The 22,906-nt window shown below is 47.0% G+C and overlaps 2 protein-coding genes and 1 long non-coding RNA gene across 4 annotated transcripts; 1 reads left to right on the top strand and 2 right to left on the bottom strand.

Annotated features, from left to right (window-relative positions):
- Positions 1-3,222: 3,222 nt before the first annotated feature.
- LOC142481062 (dispanin subfamily A member 2b-like) lies at positions 3,223-4,804 on the bottom strand. Its single transcript, XM_075582734.1, has 2 exons — positions 4,488-4,804; positions 3,223-3,553 (listed from the first exon to the last, which is right to left on the bottom strand). The coding sequence occupies exons 1-2, from the start codon at positions 4,743-4,745 to the stop codon at positions 3,359-3,361; spliced, it is 453 nt and encodes a 150-aa protein (XP_075438849.1). The 5' UTR covers positions 4,746-4,804; the 3' UTR covers positions 3,223-3,358.
- A 1,328-nt stretch (positions 4,805-6,132) lies between these two features.
- LOC142481063 (dispanin subfamily A member 2b-like) lies at positions 6,133-7,623 on the bottom strand. The gene is made up of 2 exons (XM_075582736.1): positions 7,294-7,623; positions 6,133-6,639 (listed from the first exon to the last, which is right to left on the bottom strand). The coding sequence occupies exons 1-2, from the start codon at positions 7,549-7,551 to the stop codon at positions 6,445-6,447; spliced, it is 453 nt and encodes a 150-aa protein (XP_075438851.1). The 5' UTR covers positions 7,552-7,623; the 3' UTR covers positions 6,133-6,444.
- An 11-nt stretch (positions 7,624-7,634) lies between these two features.
- LOC142481064 (uncharacterized) lies at positions 7,635-17,567 on the top strand. 2 transcript variants are annotated; one of them, XR_012795513.1, is made up of 3 exons: positions 7,635-7,879; positions 9,691-9,993; positions 14,167-15,808. It is a non-coding gene; the product is annotated as an uncharacterized LOC142481064 (long non-coding RNA). The 2 variants fall into 2 exon arrangements; XR_012795514.1 differs by lacking the exon at positions 7,635-7,879 and adding an exon at positions 16,961-17,567 and having other exon boundaries at positions 9,588-9,993; positions 14,167-15,717.
- Positions 17,568-22,906: the final 5,339 nt, after the last annotated feature.

Consider the following 22,906-nt stretch of genomic DNA (forward strand, 5'->3'; position numbering starts at 1 on the left):
ACCTCAGGTGGTGGCAGTGGATGGTTATGATGTGCAATTGGGTAGGGGTTAATGCTAACTCGCTGGTTCCTTGCAGAGGAGAAAGGGGGGTTGCTAGAGAAGCCTTTGTGTATTAGCCCTGGTTGCATATCTAAAGTCACGTGCTCACTTGTGTGCTGTTCGTGGCGGTGGTATATTGGGACGGCTTGAGGAGAGATACAACTCATTTGAGGGACCCCTGAGTGGGTGAAGAGTGGGGCAGCTTGCGGGTTGTGTATTGATCCTGGATCCTGTAAGAGGGGATACTGTCCATTTAACGGACCTTTGCGGAGGTGAAGAGTGGGTGCGCTTGCGAGCGTCGGTATTAACCCTTGTCCCGTATACAGGTCGCGTGCTAGCAGGGGGTCGTACGTGACAAATGGTGGCATAGCGGTGGGATAACAATTTGTAATTTTGTTAATATCAGAGCTTTTTAGTGGTTTGCGTTTACGCCTGTGGGATAAACGAAACATTAAAAAGTGACTGACCTGTGTGAGTCTTGCGAGAGATCACAGCTCAGTACCCCAAAGCTATTACTCAGTGCTATTTTTATAAAACATACAAGCAGACAGTTTCGTTCCCCCCCCCTCTTGTTTTTCTTACGCTATCTTTTTATTTTGAGTAAAGTGTAGAGAATATGGCTGCTTTATACCAACGCCAGACAAAAGAGACACTGATGGCTCTGTGTGAGGAGCGTGATCTCCAAGGTCTGGGTAAAGATAAAGAAGAGCGCATACAAGTCTTGCTGGAAGATGATAGAGGGCAAGATGCTACACTGTGCCAGGATGCCCCCCGCAGTGGAAGTGAGTGTGGTGTAGACCTGGATATCGCCCACGAGTGCCTGGGACCAGTAGATGAGGGAATGCAGTTGCAGCTCATCACCCAGTCCCAAGAGCGTGAGGCTGAGAGAGAAAGATCAGCTTCAGAACATGTCGCTGCGGGATGTGCTGCGGGATGTGCAGCAGAAAGAGAACGGCCAGCAGCTGCAGAGACGAGAGGCGCTGCAGGCCTATGGCAACAGATGGAATTTGCCAAGCTCCAGAGGGCATTGCCCGAACCAAGCAGCAGAGGTTCTAGCCCTTCAAGACCACGGATGGAGCATTTCCCAAAATGGAAGGGGGGTAGATTGGAGGAAACACCCCGACCTCCTCTTGATACACCAACTGAGGCTTCTTTAGGAGGGGCGGTTGGCACACCGAGACAGGGGGATACCCGTCAGTGTTTTGCCTGCCAACAGCTGGGGCACATCAGCACCAACTGCCCAGAAAAGAAGAGGCCTGCAACTGCCTCTGGAGGGGCTCGCCCCTCAGGAGTGCACCTAGGTGCCTGTGTGGTACCTGGGCAAGGAAAAAACAACGGTGCCCACTTGCAGCCAGTCCTGGTGGGGCAGAAACTCACCCAAGGACTGATAGACTCGGGCGCTACACTTACCCTGGTGCGACCAGGACTGGTGCGGCCTGAGGAAATCATTTCTGGAAGGACTCTGCATATGGGGGTGGCGGGAGGGGGCCGCCACGTTTTGCCAGTGGCAAAGGTATACTTGAATTGGGACACTGGGCAGGGAGTGTGGGAGGTGGGAGTAATTGATGTTATTCCTGCTAATATGTTACTAGGTAATGATCTTGGCAAGATGTTTACCCAATATGAGACCGCTGTGACCCAACTAGCCCAGGAATCCGCTGAACAATTCCAGATACTGACGCACACTGGGGATCAGGGAAGGGTGACTGACAGAGGTTGTATTGGAGTGGGGGGGGCAAAGATGGTCTCCAAGTACAGCCTGCCATCACAGAATACCTCAGGGGGGTGTTCAAGGGGGATTGTGCCAAAGGGGGGGAGAGAGCTTCCCATTACAGCCTGTCATCCCTAGGAACCCAGAGGAAATGGTAAAGGTTTTATTTGTTTGAACGCGGAACTAGCGTGTAAGCCAGTCCCTTCGCTCATCTTAAGGAGGGAGATGTCATGATAATGTCATGAGAGATTGGGTATTTTTAATCCCTTTGGTGCTTGAGGGGTTAATGAGCTACACGTGTGTACAAAATACCAAATGCTGGGTTTGAAACTGGTCAGGACTGTTTTCTGTCTGCTCTGAATTTCAAAGGAACTTACTCTGGGCGGGGGTCCATCCTGGATAGCCCACTCAAGGTGTCAATTGTTTTAATCAAAGAAGAGCAGCTTCAAAGTATTCTGTAGAAAGGGGTGGGGTGATGACTGTGCCTTAAAGTATTGTATCTAAGTCTGGGGGAGTTTGTTACAAGTCAGATCTGACCAGGGGCATGCTTGGATAGCATGGCAGACCTCATCTTCTGAACCAGTGCCTCTCTGGGAAAAGTCCATAGTATGTGGTAATGTACTGTATAGGATTTTCTGTTTTACCCCTTTTATTTTAAGAAGCTGTTCTGCCTTATATTATAATTGTATGTTTATTTTGTAATACCTTTTCTGTAATTCAAGCACTGTATTTTTATATATATTAAACCATTTAATAAGTAATGCTTTGGGCTCTGAATGAACTTTGTGCACGCTGGAGAGAATAACTTGCTAAATTCAGGCACATGTTACTACAACTGATTGTGTGTTAGAGTGCATAGTTTTTCCTATCATAAACAGGGACCTAAGGCCCTGGTGGATATTTTAGTCTAAGATCTTTTATCATATCTGCATAACCTCAGGTGGTGGCAGTGGATGGTTATGATGTGCAATTGAGTAGGGGTTAATACTAACTCGCTGGTTCCTTGCAGACGAGAAAGGGGGGTTGCTAGAGAAGCCTTTGTGTGTTAACCCTGGTTGCATATCTAAAGTCACGTGCTCACTTGTGCGCTGTTCGTGGCGGTGGTATATTGGGACGGCTTGAGGAGAGATACAACTCATTTGAGGGACCCTTGAGGGGGTGAAGAGTGGGGCAGCTTGCGGGTTGTGTATTGATCCTGGATCCTGTAAGAGGGGATACTGTCCATTTGACGGACCTTTGCGGAGGTGAAGAGTGGGTGCGCTTGCGAGCGTCGGTATTAACCCTTGTCCCGTATACAGGTCGCGTGCTAGCAGGGGGTCGTACGTGACACTGTGTATATATATATATATATATATATATATATATATATATATATATATATATATATATATATATATATATATATATATATATATATATATATATATATATATATATATATATATATATATATATAATAATTGTAACCACAATGACAAGAAAAACATGTATTTATTTTTTTCAGTGGGAGGGGGTTCTGCTTTGATACACACACAGCAGATGTATGAGGGGGCTCCTTCTAACACTACTGTCCCATACACATGGGGGCTCCCAACCGCAGAGCCTCATTCATTTGCCAAAGGGGTAGGGATCAGGATTAGAATTGACGCGGTATAGCGCCGTGATGACCCCGCTCACCACGAGGATGATGATGATGACGACCGCGAGGATGCTTAGCACGGTGGCAGCAATGTTGAGAGAGCGGGCAGTGGATCCGTAACTCGTGGCCCCGCTCACATCTCTGATCAGCTTCCGATCCCGAGACTGCGGGGGGGGGAGGAGAGAGGCCGTAAGAAAAGGGACAATATTAATGCAACAGGCATGTGCGGTGCCACCCTATCTGTGCCTGCAGGGCCAACGATGCATTAAAGGAAGGGGGTGGGCAACTGCAGTCCTCAAGGGCCACCAACAGGTCAGGTTTTAAGGATATCTCTGCTTCAGCACAGGTGGCTCGGTTATAATGACTCTGCCACTGATTGAGCCGCCTGTGCTGATAGGAAACACTGAATGGATTGACTCAAATGTTTGTCTTTTTCTGTCACCCTCCTCCTCATTGATGGTCTCAGTCCTCTCTGTGTGGGGGTGTTCTTCCCGCATGGTAAAGTCACTGCCTTCCTTACTGCAAGCCCCCCTACCCCCCCCCCCCCACCCCCCCCGTACTCTTCTGCACGGATCCTATGTTTACAGAAGGTGAAACCACAGTTGGTTGTTTGCAGAAAGGAAAATCTATATTACAGAAGTCAGGATCTCTGTCCCGTGGGAGCTTGTACATTTGTATGATTCTAGGGTCTGGTTTTTTTTTGGGGGGGGGGGGGCTCTAGGGTTCACGAGAGTAAAGTTATTGGGGTGTACAAGCCAAGGTTATAAAATAGAAGCAGAGTTCTCATTTGCAGGGCTGATTTTGGTGGTGTAAAGGAGTGTTTATCCTGTGGGTGACCTTGAGTATCTTGGGGAGGTCAACATATTGGAGTGTGGGGATCTGTATTTTGGGGGTAGGTGGTCAGGATTTGGGGTACTTTAGGGTGTGAGGGGGTTACTTTAGGGTGCACGGGTCTGCATTTTGTGTAAGATGGTCACTCTTGTGGGAGCGTGTCGGGGGTACTAGGGTCAAGATCTTGGGGGGGGGCTGTCTGAGGGTCAGTACTCTAGGTGTGTGTGGGGTCAGATTCTTGGGGTGCAGGTCACCCCCCAATCTCACCTTCACAGAGAACACAAGCGCAAAGAAGCCCAGGCAGCAGAAGTTGAGGAAGATGGTGTTAAAGAGAGACCAGACGATGTGATCCCGCACCGGCGGGTCATTGGCCATGATCAGCACCGTGGATTGGGACTGCTCCCCCGAGACACCCCGAAACTCCATCAGCTCTTCCCTCAGCGGCTCATAGCCCTGGTTGCCGTAGAACGGGGGGGCCCTGGCCACAGGTGAGTGCAGCTGGCGCGGGTAGCTGCTGCTCTCCATGGTGTGCACAGGTGTGTCAGAGAGGTGAGCTGGGAGCAATGTGCGGGGGGTGTGAGGCAGGGAGGAGCGTGTCTGAAGGTTTCGTTTCCCTGGTTTGGACACAACAGCCATTAACCCTGTCGCTGGGCAGTGCGCCCTGGGACCAACGTGATATGAACTGATGCAAATAATATGTTTGAAAGGTCAGTGTGAGCAACAAGCATTATTGTCACTTTAAAAAAATGTATTTTTGTGTGTTTATTTACCGACATTTTCCTTTATTTACCGACATTTTCCTTCAAAACACACACACACACACACACACACACACACACACACACACACACACACACACACACACACACACTGTATATATTTATACTGTATATAGGGTGTGGGAAGAAAGTCAGCACTATCAGATTGGCAAAACAAGTGATCTGTGCTTCTATCTATCTATCTTGAAAAGATGCTCAACCGAGGGAGACAGGGTTGAATACATCTATTACTGTGAGATCAAACATATAAACAAACAGATTATCTTATCTGAGTGGAGAATACTGTGTGGCTCTGGAAGCCAGTGTGCTTTGGGGTTATATATAAATCGGTAAGGCACGCCTTAATGGAGCAAACCAAGCCATATCCTGTGTGTGTGTGTGTGTGTGTGTTTTTTGTTTGTTTTTTCGTAATAAATCAGTTCTGTAGTATTAGATCTGCGGGGTGGGGGGCGCGAGATTTTCCGGGGGGGTGGTGGGGGTTGCGCGGCAGTTTCAGAGGTCCCGCACTTCCCACCCCCCAGGCATTTAAAATAAATAAGGTCTGTAACTTCTCCTAACTGGTCTTCGGGACGCGTCACCATGGTATCCCGGCGTGAAATTACGTCACGTGATGTTGCATTGCCATGGCAACGTGATGCCACATGACCCCACAACGTCATTTGACGCCGGAGCCGAGTAGGGGGTTTACGTAAGCAGGTGTATACTCCTGTATTAGATGATACTTACCACCTTTTTTTTTTTTTTAATTCAACTCTTAATGCCATTTTAATGAGTTTTATTATAGAGCATCCTTTGATTTCTATAGCAGGGTTTATCCCACCTCAGAAGTGCAAGATCTTTGTAACACTTTCCTGTTTGTGAACATTTGTTGCCAATATTCCCAGCAGTATGAGCTGCAAACTGCAACAATAGATAATGTCACCTCAGTAATGTAAGAATACATTGTAGCTGCTGAGTTACACTGACTGAAGGATTGATTTGAAACTGAAAGGTAGCCATTCAGTGAACTCTGGAAAGCCGGATTTTGCTGATCAATCACAGTAGAACCAATCGATTTGTAAGCTTAGGTAATTTGTTTTCAATAAAGGTAATGAAAGGCTTCATGTGTTAAAACAAAAAAAAAGATTAAAATGTTTTTTTTTTAGCTTCTTAGATTACCTCTTTATTGTGGTTACAACAAAGAAAAAGACAGTGTGAAAACAGCGCTATAAATAGTGAAATAAATATTAAACCCTAGTCTAGGTGAAATTAGGCCGCCAGGTGAGTGCTGATTGCACAATCAGACACTTAGATACAGTAAAGAAAAAGAAAACCGGCGCCTTACAAGTTCAGTAGTATATAGAAAGTCCAAAACGATATCATTAAAGTCCCAACAAAGTCCTCTGTTGCAAAGACGATGGAAGAAATGCTGTGCAGCATGGGGGCTCCCAACCGCAGAGCCTCATTCATTTCCCAAAGGGGTAGGGATCAGGATTAGAATTGACATGGTGTACCGCTGTGATGACCCCGGTCACCACGAGGATGATGATGATGACGACCGTGAGGATGCTCAGCACGGTGGCAGCAATGTTGAGAGAGCGGGCGGTGGATCCGTAACTCGTGGCCCCGCTCACATCTCTGATCAGCTTCCGATCCCGAGACTGCGGGGGGGGGGAGGGGGGGGAGGGGGGGAGGAGGAGAGGCCGTAAGAAAAGGGACAATATTAATGCAACAAGCATGTGCGGTGCCACCCTATCTGTGCCTGCAGGGCCAACGATGCATTAAAGGAAGGGGGTGGGCAACTGCAGTCCTCAAGGGCCACCAACAGGTCAGGTTTTAAGGATATCTCTGCTTCAGCACAGGTAGCTCGGTTATAATGACTCTGCCACTGATTGAGCCGCCTGTGCTGATGGATAGGAAGCACTGAATGAATTGACTCAAATGTTTGTCTTTTTCTGTCACCCTCCTCCTCATTGATGGTCTCAGTCCTCTCTGTGTGGGGGTGTTCTTCCCGCATGGTAAAGTCACTTCCTTCCTTACTGCAAGCCCCCCCCCCCCCCCCCCCCCCCCCGGTCACACCCTGCACGGATCCTCTGTTTACAGAAGATGAAACCACAGGTCAGGATTTGGGGTACTTTAGGGTGTGAGGGGGTACTTTAGGGTGCACGGGTCTGCATTTTGTGTAAGATGGTCACTCTTGTGAAGGCGTGTCGGGGGTATGAGGGTCAAGATCTTGGGGGGGGGGGGGTCTGAGGGTCAGTACTCTGTGTGTGAGGGGTCAGATTCGTGGGGTGCAGGTCACCCCCCAATCTCACCTTCACAGAGAACACAAGCGCAAAGAAGCCCAGGCAGCAGAAGTTGAGGAAGATGGTGTTAAAGAGAGACCAGACGATGTGATCCCGCACCGGCGGGTCATTGGCCATGATCAGCACCGTGGATTGGGACTGCTCCCCCGAGACACCCCGAAACTCCATCAGCTCTTCCCTCAGCGGCTCATAGCCCTGGTTGCCGTAGAACGGGGGGGCCCCGGCCACAGGTGAGTGCAGCTGGCGCGGGTAGCTGCTGCTCTCCATGGTGTGCACAGGTGTGTCAGACAGGTGAGCTGGGAGCAGTGTGCGGGGTGTATGAGGCAGGGAGGAGCGTGTCTGAAGGTTTCGTTTCCCTGGTTTGGACATAACAGCCATTAACCCTGTCGCTTCCAGGGGAGGTGTCTCCCTCCCTCTCGGGTCCCACCTGTGCACAGGTGTGTCAGAGAGGTGAGCAGGGGGGTATGAGGCAGGGAGGAGCGTGTCTGAAGGTTTCGTTTCCCTGGTTTGGACACAACAGCCATTAACCCTGTCGCTGGGCAGTGCGCCCTGGGACCAACGTGATATGAACTGATGCAAATAATATGTTTGAAAGGTCAGTGTGAGCAACAAGCATTATTGCCACTTTAAAAAAATGTATTTTTGTGTGTTTATTTACCGACATTTTCCTTCAACACACACACACACACACACACACACACACACACACACACACACACACACACACACACACACACACACACACACACACACACACACACACACACACACACACACACACACACACACACACACACACTGTATATATTTATACTGTATATAGGGTGTGGGAAGAAAGTCAGCACTATCAGATTGGCAAAACAAGTGATCTGTGCTTCTATCTATCTATCTATCTTGAAAAGATGCTCAACCGAGGGAGACAGGGTTGAATACATCTATTACAGTGAGATCAAACATATAAACAACCAGATTATCTTACCTGAGTGGAGAATACTGTGTGGCTCTGGAAGCCAGTGTGCTTTGGGGTTATATATAAATCGGTAAGGCACGCCTTAATGGAGCAAACCAAGCCATATCCTGTGTGTGTGTGTGTTTTTTTTGTTTGTTTTTTCGTAATAAATCAGTTCTGTAGTATTAGATCTGCGGGGTGGGGGGCGCGAGATTTTCCGGGGGGGTGGTGGGGGGTGCGCGGCAGTTTCAGAGGTCCCGCACTTCCTCCCCCCCCCCCCACCCCCCCGGCGTTTAAAATAAATAAGGTCTGTAACTTCTCCTAACTGGTCTTCGGGACGCGTCACCATGGTATCCCGGCGTGAAATTACGTCACGTGATGTTGCATTGCCATGGCAACGTGATGCCACATGACCCCACAACGTCATTTGACGCCGGAGCCGAGCAGGGGTGTGGTGTAAGCAGGTGTATACTCCTGTATTAGATGATACTTACCACTTTTTTTTTTTTTTTTTTTTTAAATTCAACTCTTAATGCCATTTTAATGAGTTTTATTATAGAGCATCCTTTGATTTCTATAGCAGGGTTTATCCCACCTCAGAAGTGCAAGATATTTGTAACACTTTCCTGTTTGTGAACATTTGTTGCCAATATTCCCAGCAGTATGAGCTGCAAACTGCAACAATAGATAATGTCACCTCAGTAATGTAAGAATACATTGTAGCTGCTGAGTTACACTGACTGAAGGATTGATTTGAAACTGAAAGGTAGCCATTTAGTGAACCCTGGAAAGCAGGATTTTGCTGATCAATCATAGTAGAACCAATCGATTTGTAAGCTTAGGTAATTCTTTTTCAATAAAGGTAATGAAAGGCTTCATGTGTTAAAACAAAAAAAAGATTAAAATGGTTTGTTTTTTTAGCTTCTTAGATTACCTCTTAATTGTGGTTACAACAAAGAAAAAGACAGTGTGAAAACAGCGCTATAAATAGTGAAATAAATATTAAACCCTAGTCTAGGTGAAATTAGGCCGCCAGGTGAGTGCTGATTGCACAATCAGACACTTAGATACAGTAAAGAAAAAGAAAACCGGCGCCTTACAAGTTCAGTAGTATATAGAAAGTCCAAAACGATATCATTAAAGTCCCAACAAAGTCCTCTGTTGCAAAGACGATGGAAGAAATGCTGTGCAGCTCCCACCGTGCATGAAGGGTTATGTGGAGAAACAACAAACAAAATTATGGTGCAGTATGTCAAACTAATATAACTGACAAAATGACCCAAAACACTAATGACAAAACAAGACAGACAAACTAGACAAACATTAGCAAGGCTAATAGTGATAAAACGCTAATTTATTAAAACAACATAAATGAAGGGTTCCAGAAGACTAGAAAATCGCCAGGTCCAGATATTGTAAAATTGGGACCCTACTCACAAGATGTCAATTTGTAACAGGCAATGGAGATAAACGCCGTGCTGCTCGTCCACTGCAGTGGTGGCCGGAGCGCCTTCCTGTGATTCCCCTGCCTCGGATGGATGCCGCGTCACTGTGGGGCGGGACCTCCAGGCGGATGTCACGTGACTGGAAGGCAGGACTTCCTGGAACAGCGTTTTTTTCCCTCCCCAACTTCAAGCCTGGATCAACTGCACGTCTTCTTTCACCAACAGACAGCTCTAAAAGAACTTCCCTACGCGTTTCATGCGCCTGCGCGCACTTCCTCAGGGGAATTTGTGGATTCCACTTTTACCTTTTTAAATGTAAGTTCATGTATTTGTTGTGTGTTTTATATTACACATATTACCATTCATTGCTGGCACGCTGGTACGCTGTGTCTTTTTAGTTTTTTGTCATTTTGAAGATTTTGTGTGGAGATATTCTATGGGAGAATGGAGCCGCCACATCCAGCAAAGAAGTTTATTTTACAATCTACACAGAACCCCTACAAGCTCATATTGAACCCCCAAAATAACCACAACATATATATATATATATATGCGTACAAGTGGCAAAGAGGAGTGCTACTGAGCATGGCAATATATATTTAAAACCAGAGACAGAACATGAAACACAGACAGAGCCCAGTGCTACATCCAATGACACAAATACACAGTACAGTGCCTAAATATATATATATATATATATATATATATATATATATATATATATATATATATATATATATATATATATATATATATATATATATATATATATATATATATGATATATATAGATATATATACTCTTTGGCCAAGCTCATATTGAACCCCCAAAATAACCACAACATATATATATGCGTACAAGTTTCAAAGAGGAGTGCTACTGAGTTATTTTGGGAGTTCAATATGAGCTTGTAGGGTTCTGTGTGTTTTGCAATTCTATTCAGCTGTTCCTAGCTGATTTGGAGGGTGGCTCCTCCTTCCCAAGTTTAAAGCTCACCCCCTCCCACTTTTAAATGGTTAAAAGCTCACTCCATCTCACCTTCCACACTCATGGGAACTTGCGTGCAGTTTGATTGCGACAAATCTAATACAGAGTGCGTTTCCTGGTATTATACAGGTTAATAAGAGCTTCAATCAGACTTAGAACTATGCAACTAATTTTGAGATTTATTATAAATCATTCTTTCTGGTAATGTACAGGTTATCACAAAACTTTAAAGGGGATGAGACCGCCCATCCAATTATATAACAATCAATATTCAAAATTCAGATAAGCAGGTGCTCTGAAGGGATAAAGGTATCTACATATAACAGTGTTTATCCAAGAGGGATCAAAAAAGTATCCCCATAGCACCCGGCACTCAATGCTGGAGAGATTATTCCGGACGACAATATTCCAATAGGAAAAATTACCTATTTCAACAAATGTATAGGGAATTAGTGGCCCTTGTACCAAAAAGTCCCAAGAAAATAATAAAGTTTTATTGGTCTAAATACTCATTTAAAAAACACACATATATACATCATTCAAAACTATTAAAATACCCCATTCAGAGGTGGCTAATAGGATCAGTAGTGGTTCAGTGAACTATCTTTCATAGATAGGAACTCTAGTGATTCTCATACATACATTACAGTGATTCATGCCGTGCTGTAAACCATAGAGAGTTTTTCAGAGTATCACCTTATATAGGTTTGTTTAGGCTTGTTGGTGTAACGTTTCTAGCATAAATCAATATATTCCTTATTCATATATATATATATATATATATATATATATATATATATATATATATATATATATTGATATATATATTGATAGAATAGCCCTATAGATGTGCTGATCACAGCGGGACACGCGCCGAGTCTGTATCAGGACTCGGCAAAGAATACAAGCCTGTCTTCTCTCTGAACAGCCGCACAGAGAGAAGACAGGCTTGTATTCTTTGCCGAGTCCTGATACTGACTCGGCGCGTGACCCGCTGTGATCACGCAGTACTTTTGGGGGTGCATAATGCCATTAGGCACCCTTATTTCCTCTATATATATACTTTAGGCATAATATGCTACATAGATTGTCCGTAGCAAATGTAACCCCTATGTTACAATTAGTATAGGGAATCCTGTACAGCTATATACTAAGATACGTTGCAAGCTAATTATATGCTTTGATAGTAGACTCAGCACATCTATAGGGCTATTCTATCAATATATATATATATATATATATGAATAAGGAATATATTGATTTATGCTAGAAACGTTACACCAACAAGCCTAAACAAACCTATATAAGGTGATACTCTGAAAAACTCTCTATGGTTTACAGCACGGCATGAATCACTGTAATGTATGTATGAGAATCACTAGAGTTCCTATCTATGAAAGATAGTTCACTGAACCACAACTGATCCTATTAGCCACCTCTGAATGGGGTATTTTAATAGTTTTGAATGATGTATATATGTGTGTTTTTTAAATGAGTATTTAGACCAATAAAACTTTATTATTTTCTTGGGACTTTTTGATACAAGGGCCACTAATTCCCAATACATTTGTTGAAATAGGTAATTTTTCCTATTGGAATATTGTCGTCCGGAATAATCTCTCCAGCATTGAGTGCCGGGTGCTATGGGGATACTTTTTTGAGCCCTCTTGGATAAACATTGTTATACGTAATGTACAGGTTATTAAGAATTTATATTAGTCTTAGGACCCTTGAGACATGGTCTGCCTTGGAGGGGTTCAAGGGCTTACAACACTTTGGCCAAAGAGTTAAACTAAAATACCATTTTACTCAAAAGATATCAATATATATATATTTAGGCACTGTACTGTGTATTTGTGAGCTCTGCCTGTGTTTCATGTTCTGTCTCTGGTTTTAAATATTTTACAATCTACTTGCATCTTGAATACCTTGTTTGAGAGTCAAGTTTCTTGTTGTTGTTGTGTGTGTGTGTGTGTGTGTGTGTGTGTGTGTGTGTGTGTGTGTGTGTGTGTGTGTGTGTGTGTGTGTGTGTGTGTGTGTGTGTGTGTGTGTGTGTGTGTAAAAATATTACTTGTGAGCACATTCACATGTCTTAGACAGGTCTGCAACCCTGCCTTTTGCCATTATCTTCTGGCATTCAGTGCTTCCACCGCAGCAAGGGATTCTGGGAAATGACATGAAAATGAGCACACAGTGCCACCTTTTGCCTAAAGTCCATTATTACATGGAACCCCCATGCCAATGCTCGCTGTTTTAGACAGCCCGAGATGAGATGCAACGCCAGTGAACTCACTCACAGACGGCTGATTCAACCTTTTGGGTCTCATCAGTGTGAGGTAGGTTTTACTGGCTTTGCAATTTGAGACTTTGGGTAGGTCTTCACCACACATTATTTAGGTTATGGTGGGTGAAATGAACAGAACCCTCCACCATATAGCATATAAAAATATTACTTGTGAGCAAATTCACATGTCTTAGACAGGTCTGCAACCCTGCTTTTCGCCATTATCACCTAGCACAGCGGTGTGCAAACTGGGGCGCGCAAAATTGTTTAGGTGGGGCGCAGGCGGCTAAACCCGGTGTCTAAGGGCCAGCAGACACCAAAACATGCTGTGCGCGGGCGGGTGGCGATTTTGCCAGAAGCAGAGAGAAAAGCAGTCCTGTAGCTGCAACTTCTCTTTCAGCCATTAGGTGGCGCTGTGCTGCACAGCTCATGCAGCTCCTCCTTTGCCTTGCTGCATGCAGCATGATAAGGTCAGTGTGTCAGTGTGTCATGGGGAGGGGGTCAAAGAGAGACATGGAGAGGTGGGAGTGGGGTGAAAAATACATGGGGAGGGGGGGTGAAAAATACATGGGGAGGGGGGTGAAAAAGACATGGGGAGGGGGGTGAAAGAGGCATGGGAAGGGGGGTGAAAGAGGCATGGGAAGGGGGGTGAAAGAGGCATGGGGAGGGGGGTGAAAGAGGCATGGGGAGGGGGGTGAAAGAGGCATGGGGAGGGGGGTGAGAGACATGGGGAGGGGGTGAAAAAGGCATGGGTAGGGGGGGTGAAAGAGACATGGGGAGGGGGAGAGAAAGAGAAATGGGGAGGGGGGTGAAAGAGAAATGGGAGGGGGGTGAAAGAGAAATGGGGAGGGAGAGAAAGAGACATGGGGAGGTGGGAGGGGAGTGAAAGAGACATGGGGAGGGGAAGGAAAGAGAGACATGGGGAGGGGGTTGTAGAGGGAGAAAGGTGGTGGCCCGGGATTAAAGGGGTTGCACCCCATTTGGCCATCCCCTGACCTCACCAGGGAGACAAGGGGTTAACTGGGCTGAGGTCCAGAAATGTGATTTAACCCTTGTTATGACATGAAAATGTGTATTCCCCTGTTCCCATGTTTTATTGTAATATCTGGTTTAATCAGTGTCTGCATCACACACACACTAGAATCCATCCGGGAGTACAAGGGTTAATAGTTCTTTAATGATTATAGCCCTTTGTGTAATTTTCCTGCCTTTTCAGGCACCATTTTGCAGGGTCCCATAGGCTGCCATTGGAGCTCCATGTGTTTCAATGGCGAATCCTGCTGTTTGGGTCCTGTTTCCTGTGAAGACCAGCAGATGGCGTCCGAGAGGAGGAGCGGCGGTTTCCCATTGTAAGTCAATGGGCCCATTGACTTCAATGGAGAATCCTTGAAGGAGCTTTCCAGGAACGAGTTGGCTGCCGTCCAAACCGCAAAACCACAAAGGGGATACATTTTCAATAAGAGAGCTTTGATCACTTAGCAGTCAAGTTCAACGACAAGTGGCGTGGGAATAAACAGTTCTAGAGCACATAGAAATAAAATTCTTTTTGCCCCTAGTTCCTAGACCTCCCCCCACTCGACCACAACCGGGTCCCCGAATCCTGGACCCCCGATAAGGGTCGAACGGAGAAGAGCGGGTCGCACCATAGGTTCCAATGGCGGCGGCAGAAACAGCTCAAGAAAACGGCTAAGTGTGAAGAGCTGAAATTTAGGAATCCATAGCTCCGGTTCCGGAGGGTCCAGAGGATCAGGGTTTGGGGTACCTGTAGTCACTGCTCCGGCATCGCTGCAGAACCATCCTTGACCCTCTTGGACCAACCCAACAGAGTATGGACCCCCTTGAAAGTTCGGGACTTTTCCCATAGACTCCAATGGCGGCCAATCTCCATTGACCGGCTATGGCGGAAAACCCCCATTGACTTCAACGGCGGCGTCACCCCGTTGAAAGTCTATGGCGGCGGATTCCCATAGCCGCCAACGGTGGCGGTTTGCCATTGAAAGTCTATGGCTCGGAGCCCGTTGTTTTCAATGGGGATTTAGTGAAAAACCGTGATTTAATTTACAGCGGAGTTTTTTGTATTAAAATGAGAAACGGTTTTAAGTGTATTTGTGTAACTCCGGTTCCGAAGGTCGTAGCAAGTCGCAAATTGGACCCTAGGGTGTCCCAGTTCCGGCATTGAGAACTGGGAAGTTTGGACCCGCTGGACCCAACGGAACTGGATATTTTAATATGTTTGTGTTTTATCTTTAATGCTGTGTGCCAAGGTATGGATAAAACCCAGAGGAAATTCCTTTGCATACCAGGGTAGCATATGGCCAGAAAGGCGACCCAATGTCTAGGACTTAAGTATTGTTCAAAGGATTTTGTCACCCTCACTGTTTACCTGGGGGCAGAGACGGCTCAAACCAGAGCAGTCTTTAAGTGTCCCATTTAACACCTTACAACAAAGAATATCCTGCCAGGAATCCAATTTGGTAGACTAGCTGGCATTCCTGATGCAGATGAGGGGCTACAGAAATGAGACCCCAAAGTTCTAATGCGCATGTACCAGCTAGCAGGGGGGCATGTATCAAAATGTGTTCCCACGTTAATGAGTGGCTAGAGGTAATTGAAGACCAATCACCTGTACTTAATATTAAGGATAAGGTTACAAAAGGCTTATAAACTGTTGTCCACCCTTTATCCTTTGTCTTCTGATATCATCTGAATTGTTACCTGATTGCGAGAGAATTGCTATGCAACATACTTCTCATCCCCCATCCCCAAAGTAAGTGTACTTCTTGTCTGTTACTGTATTATTTCGTGTGTTCACCTATCCAAAGGAATAAATATACTTTATTATATCTAAGCCTCGTTCAGTTCAAACCCAGTATTTGGTGTAAATTACAACCTGTGATAAGCTATCGTCACAGGGGTGAAAGAGAAATGGGAGGGGGGTGAAAGAGAAATGGGGAGGGGGAGAAAGAGACATGGGGAGGTGGGAGGGGAGTGAAAGAGACATGGGGAGGGCAGTGAAAGAGACATGGGGAGGGGGTGAAAGAGAGACAAGGGGAGGGGGTGAAGAGACATGAGGAGGGGGTGTGAAAGACATGGGGAGGGGGTGTGAAAGACATGGGGAGGGGGTGTGAAAGAGACATGGGGAGGGGGGATGAAAAATAAATGGATGGGGTGTGAAAGAGACATGGGGAGGGTGTGTGAAAAGGAAATGGGAGGGGTGTGAAAGAGAGGCATGGGGAGGGGGGTGAAAGAGAGACATGGGGAGGGGGGTGAAAGAGAGACATGGGGAGGGGGTGAAAAAAAAGACATGGGAAGGGGAGGTGAAAGAGAGACATGGGGAGGGGGAGATAAAGACACTGAGATTGGGGAGGGGAGACACCTTGGGGGAAGGTGAGAGAGACACTGGAGAGAAGGGAGAGACACACACTGGGGGGAGGGAGAGTGAGAGAGACACTGGGGGAGGTAGAGAGAGACACTGGTGGGAGGAAGAGGCACACACACTGAGGGGAGGGAGAGACACTGGCTGGAGGGAGAGAGAGACACTGGGGGGAGGGAAAATGAGAGAGACACTGCGGGAGAGACTGGTGGGAGGAAGAGAAACACTGAGTGGAGGGAGAGACACACAGGCTGGAGTGAGAGAGACACTGGTGGGAGGGAGAGTGCGAGAGAGACACTGGGGTGAGGGAGAGAGTGAGAGAGACACTGGGGGGAGGGAGAAAGAGAGAGACACAGTGGGGGGAGGGAAAGAGAGAGTGGGGGAGGTGGAGACTGAGGGGAGGGATAGAGAGACACTGGAGAGGGAGTGAGAAATACTGGGAGAGGGAGAGACTGGGGGAGAGGAGTGTGAGACTGTGGAAGAGGGGAGAGAGGTCCTGATGTGGCGGGGGGAGAGATTAATAATACAGCATAAATGGGGACGCTATTAGACAAATATCATATTTCTTTTTAAGTGATGTAATTTGTGTTATAAATACTTTTTTTGATGTGTCCTGGTTTTTACTTTTGAATGTCAGGTCACCCTATCTGGCGGCCAACATGATGATGCGCACGGGGGCTGCGGAGGTACGGCGGCTGAAGAGAAATGGCTCCAAAGAGGCCAGGGGAGGAGCACGCCCCAGCGCCGTGGCACCAAACGCGCTGGAGGTCTGGCCGGCACCGTGGAGTGATTGATGTTCCAGCTGCAGCTTCTGGGGGAGAGGGGAGGGAAGTTCTGGCGGGGGAGGAGGTGGTTCCCCTTTCAGACCAATGAGCTGCACACCCACTGGTAGCAGGGCCTTCCAAAACCTGGAGGAGCCAGAGCAGGCCTCTGCCTCATGATCACCTATCCCCAGGGAGCTCCAGCAGGACCAGGAAGAGATCAACAGAGCGCCCCCCCCCCCCTCCCCTCCCAGCTAAACGGAGGGATGAAGATCAGGCAGAGATGGCAGAATTGAGGGGCTTGGGAGGAGGATGAGTTTTGGGGGGCTAAGGGTTATTCTTTGGGTCAGGGGGGTCACTTAAGAGTATTGATCAGCAGTGGAGATCCATCAGTACCCCCCTTGAGTTTGGTTATGGGGATCCCTGATCCCTGGGCAACATTTAACATGGGAATAAATAAATAATACATAAATCTGGCAGGGAGGAGTGGATGACACTCGGGAAAGCAAAAAAACGGGGGGGGGGAGGGGGGGTTAGAGACGGAAAGGAGGTAGCAAAGAGGTGGATGAATGCCCCCTCAAATGGATTGCCTTTGTGCCCAGAAAAAAAACATTACCAGAAAAAAAATAAACTGATCCAATACTAGTATACTGCCTCCGCGCACGCCTGCAGCCCAAGCGATTTGTGAACTTGGCTGCAGGAGATTGTAGACGCGTGGCGGGGGCGTCACAAAGCTGGTTCGCCCTCATTGGCTGAACCAGCTCATGTGCGCTGACGCCATGTGATTTTTACTACATCAGGCGGGGGGGGCGAGAAATGTAATGGATGAAAAGGGGGGCTCAGCATAAAAAGTTTGCTCGCCTCTGCCTTGATGGGATGCTTCTTTATATCTTTATATCTAGTAAGAATCTCTGTTTCTGTAACGCATCTAGCGTTACCGTTTTCACAGAGGTGACAGCATCCTTAACAAAGTGTGTTACTCCATATTGTTTCTCTACGTTTTTATATTTTTCCTGCATTGCACTGAGCACGAGTGAAAGCAGCAGCGCCACAGAGGACTCTAACTCCAAGATCCATCGTATTGTGGCAAAAGTGGCCAACATATTTCACAGTGTTTGTAAACCTTTATTTTGTGTGAAATGTGATGCATGTGTAACCCTGTTCCCCCCTCCTCCGGGAAATACACTGATTACTAACTTTGTGTTGTGCTGAAGCATACCTCCTGTTCCAGGAAAGCTGAGTGGCCGCGATTGTAAAGGGCAATAGGACAATAGGAGAGGCTTTAGTTTGTTGGTACAGCGCCTCCAGCCGTGATAGGATCCTAGGGGTAAGATATCGGCCCCCATCACTGCATTCAGTCTCCCTCCTGCCCAGTAACTGACACCCAGGCAGAGTCTTGGTGATCAAGCAGCTTTATTTCTCATTCTGCACAGATTCTCTTTACAGCATATTCTCTGCAGTCTCAGGACCTCTAGATGTTGCTCGCCCGGTATCATGGGCCCAATCTTGGTGGTCTCTAGGCCAGCCGGCCTAGAGTAAGCATGCTTTCCCCGCAATGGGGAAGACTGATAGCTCTTTCCTCACTACTTGAGGAGCAAAGAAAAGACTCACTAACTTTTAGCTGCTCCCCTAGAAAACTCTGGAAGGGGCGGGCTCATGGACTATACCCACCTCCAAGGGGGCTATACAGGCCATGAGTCACCACCTACCTTCCTTCACTTTCAAGGGAAGCAGAAGGGGGGTCACTGGCCCATAGATTAACCTGTTACTGCCTGGAACTTAACATGGCTTACATAACAGATACACTATGTGAGGAAAGACAGGTACTATGGAACATACCATGTTATACATGTATTACCTTGTCTCCTTTGTGTGCGATGCTGGTAATTCACTGTTACAGACTGAACACAAATGAATCTGGTTGGTGGGGGGTGGAGGGGTGGAGTGCTTGGGAACATTGTGGGAGTGGGGAGGGGTGCTACTCAGGTCCGGGGAACGCCTATCTCTGCAGGGGATATCCGGCCCTGTCAGCTGTCCTTCGGCATATTCACCGTTTCCCCCCCGGCCCATCGCAAGCGAGCCCTCACTCTGTGATTGGCCAGCGCGTAGCATCCGCGCTGTGGAGACGGGGGAAAGTATGTAAAGAGATGCCATCAGCTCCACAGTTCAGTCTGGAGTCAGCATAGTCGCTAACTAAGCGGTGTGCTCCGAGGGTTTACCGGGGACACCCAGAACGTGGCACGTTGGCTAGATGAGCAGGAGATTTGGAAGTGCTATTGCTCAAAAAGCATCCCCGAGCTCTTGAGGGACCTGAACCCTGTGGGACATGGAAGCGGACCTGGGTACGCCTATTGAAGTGGCACACAGCACCCAGTCAACTGGAATTCTCTTCGTAACCCCTGTTTTTGGTGAGTTTTTGTTTTTTTCGTGTATTGTGCTGTGCCTTTTGACTCCTGTTTTGTTTAACTCCATCCTGACCGGTGGATACGATCCCAGTTGAATTGTCCTGGTCTCCCGTGACCGTAATCACATCCCCTTCCATGCCTCTATTCCAATGCGAACGATCCTAATCTGGATAGTCTTTCCTCGTTAGTCGGCTCTTCCATCCCCTTTATTAATTTGGGGATTGTGAGAGGAACTTCCTCCCACTTAGGCCGCGGCCAAAGTGCAGGCGGGCGACGGGGCGCTAGGAGGCGCTCGCGCCTGTCGCCTTGCACGACGGGGAGGCGTATCGGTGACGTCTGGAAAGAAAAAAGATAGGGGGAGCAGAGGGTTAGAGCATAACACACCCACGACAGCAGTAATGGGGTAAATGATTTACACAAATGGTCAATGACCCCCACGGTGGACGTGGAGTGAGATATCGATAATCAAATACTCACACGGCCCTGTGTGAGCAGAGGTGCGTAGGGGTATCTTGCAAGTGGAAACCTGATCCTCCCAGATAAGTGGTCAGATATGGGATGGATGAGACATAATGCAATATGGCAATAACTATGTAATACTTACACGGCCATGTGTAAGCATAGTTGTGGAAAGGTTTCTGTGGGGTCCATCTAGTTAACCCATCCAAGTGGATTTCAGGGGTACAGCGCACACATCTGCTGGCAGGCAGGGTAATATATGGGGATTTCCCTTCACGGTCCTCCCGTTTTAGGGCTCCTTCCCTCCCCAGTCCAGCAAGCGGGGGTGAGTGAGGCAAGATGACAGCAGAGGGTCAGCAGTGGTGTTTAAAATGATATACGTTTATTTAAACATTAAAAATACACCCACAAAGGCACTCACATGAAAATAACAAATCCCCGGTGCACCACCGTTGCTGTGGTTAGAAGTCGCTGCCCAACCGGCCTGTCCTCCGCGTCCGGAGTAAGAAGAGATGGTGACTTCTATCCGGCGCGGCTGTGACTGCTACTGCTTCCACTAGCACAGAGCGTGCAGCCAATCACAGCTCGGCTTCTCATAGGCCACGCCCCCGTACTGCAGAGGGACCGCCTCTTTCTGTGGTTACCGGAAGTAAGGTGACTTCCGGACAAAATGGCGTCGCAGGGCCCGATGGTGATCGCGATGGGGCTGCGGCTTACACATGGTCGTGCAAGTATTACATAGTTATTGCCATATTGCATTATGTCTCATCCATCCCATATCTGGCCACTTATCTGGGAGGATCAGGTTTCCACTTGCAAGATACCCCTACGCACCTCTGCTCACACAGGGCCGTGTGAGTATTTGATTATCGATATCTCACTCCACGTCCACCTTGGGGGTCATTGACCATTTGTGTAAATCATTTACCCCATTACTGTTGTCGTGGGTGTGTTATGCTCTAACCCTCTGCTCCCCCTATCTTTTTTCTTTCCACATTTCACCAAGGGCTTTGGATATCCCTATCTTGGGTTGAGAAGAGGGACTCGCCAGTATTACGGTACTCCACTATGAGAGACTACAATTATTGGTTTGAACTAGTTATGGTATTGTATCCTCCACCCCGACCTACTATCTCAAAGGTAAGCGCCCGGCTTCTGTTTGCATTGTATCGGTGACGTCACCAGGCTGGTTTGCCATGATTGTCTCAAAAAATCTTAATTTGTTTTTTGTCTGCTCAAAATCCTGCCGCGCGCGTTGCGTGCAGCATAGCCGGACAGGTGTACTTACATGCATTTGTTCATGCTGCGGTTGCGCGCTCCGTCGCCTGCACTATGTGCAATGCCTTAGGAAGGACTTGCAGGGATTTACTTTGCAAAAGGATAAAGAGTATAACCACATTTACTTTCCTGCATTAAGCACAGAAGTGCAGAGCTAAAGGACCCATTCAGAGATACCTTTCCTGCCTATTAAAGCAGAATTCACCAACAAAATAGAATTACCGGTAGTAACATTTTCTGTTTGACGTGGATTTGTTTCTCCTCCTTATATTTCTTTCTAAAACTCCATTTGCTGTTTTCACCTTTTGCTTTTAATTTTATTTTACTAGTGTAACCATGCTGTAAAATGGCTACAGTCATCTCTCCTGCTGACAGTAAGGCCTGGTAAGTTATGGGCATGCCAGCAGTAATTATGGAGGCTTGCCCTCACACCCTGGTGAGGTGCCCTATGTATGGATGGGAGTGGTCACATGCTCTGAATCCATGATTAGTGATGTCAGAGTTGTGCCAGCCCCCAGAGGATACATAAGGCACAGCACTGCTCAAAAGTTAGTTGATCATCAGAGGGAGTTCAGAAGTTGTTGCTAAGCTGTTGGAAGGTTATGTAAGAGACTATGAGACAAGGAGCAAGTCTGAGTGCAGGCTTGGGAGGAGACAGCTTATAAGACTGTGACCAGGGACCTGGCACAGGGACTATCTCCCTAAGGGGAGATAGGGAATCCACCAATTTGGGAAAGTACACCTTTCAAAGGGAAGTGCGGTGAACATGAGAGGCTAAGTACACCCACTGTGAGGGGCAGCTGTCCCGCCGCAAGTCAATAAAGATGATCCTGTTAAACCATACCCTCGTGTGTAAGTGTGGAGTGATTACACAGAGGAGTGCACCACAGAGGAGTTCATCACCAGGACCATCCACAAGCGGACGCTGGGATCCTGATGAGGTGGAGGCGCTGCACTGGATATAGGTAGGACTCAAGCACACTACCTCAGCTGCCTGTCTGGGTTGGCAATCCCCACACAACATCATGCGGGAGACTCAGGAGTCCTGTTGCCAACAGGTGCACCACCAGACACTACACTGTAATGGGGACTGGTTAGACCACAGGGGCCAATGTGAGATTGGGTGGGTCAGGCCAGGCCAGTAAAATTCGTTACACTAGCATTAGGGTTTATCTTCGAAAAACGTCTGTTTGTTCAATGTGTGTGACCGGAAGCAAAATATAATATGTTTGGACCAATAAATTATTTTTGGGGAGAAATCCGCAGTTCCCCGTTTTAGTTTTTCTTCTTTGTGACCGGAAGCAGCCATTTAAATTCCCAATATGGAAACAAAATGAATACGAATATACCTGTTTAGATCAGAGATGTGCGATGCCAATATGCAAATGTTCCTGCTAGAAATTTGTGGTGAAGAGAAATTAGCCATTTTTGTTTTTAACACACTCACCAAAGGTTAAAAAAAAAGGTAATGAAATGTGACTAAACTCTGCCAAAAGTCACCAAATTCTGTGAACGTGGTCAAAAATATTCGCTAGCCTCTGGGCAAAATGTCCGTGCTTATTTTAGGCAAAGCTAGCCACTTTTTGCTTCAACTGCGTCTACATTTTAATTGAAATTCACGAATGTCCAATGTTCAGCAAGTTAACATTGGCACGCAAATAATTAGCTCCAGAGGGCGAC

Source organism: Ascaphus truei, unplaced genomic scaffold, assembly GCF_040206685.1.
Source record: "Ascaphus truei isolate aAscTru1 unplaced genomic scaffold, aAscTru1.hap1 HAP1_SCAFFOLD_2441, whole genome shotgun sequence".
Classification (NCBI taxonomy): domain Eukaryota; kingdom Metazoa; phylum Chordata; class Amphibia; order Anura; family Ascaphidae; genus Ascaphus; species Ascaphus truei.

Bases quoted from the DNA above. Each gene is read 5' to 3' on its own strand.
- LOC142481062 (XM_075582734.1), bottom strand. From the start codon at position 4,745: ATGGAGAGCAGCAGCTACCCGCGCCAGCTGCACTCACCTGTGGCCAGG. The intron at 3,554-4,487 runs GTGAGATTGGGG...CCCCCCCCGCAG, and splicing joins CGCTTGTGTTCTCTGTGAAG to TCTCGGGATCGGAAGCTGAT.
- LOC142481063 (XM_075582736.1), bottom strand. From the start codon at position 7,551: ATGGAGAGCAGCAGCTACCCGCGCCAGCTGCACTCACCTGTGGCCGGG. The intron at 6,640-7,293 runs GTGAGATTGGGG...CCCCCCCCGCAG, and splicing joins CGCTTGTGTTCTCTGTGAAG to TCTCGGGATCGGAAGCTGAT.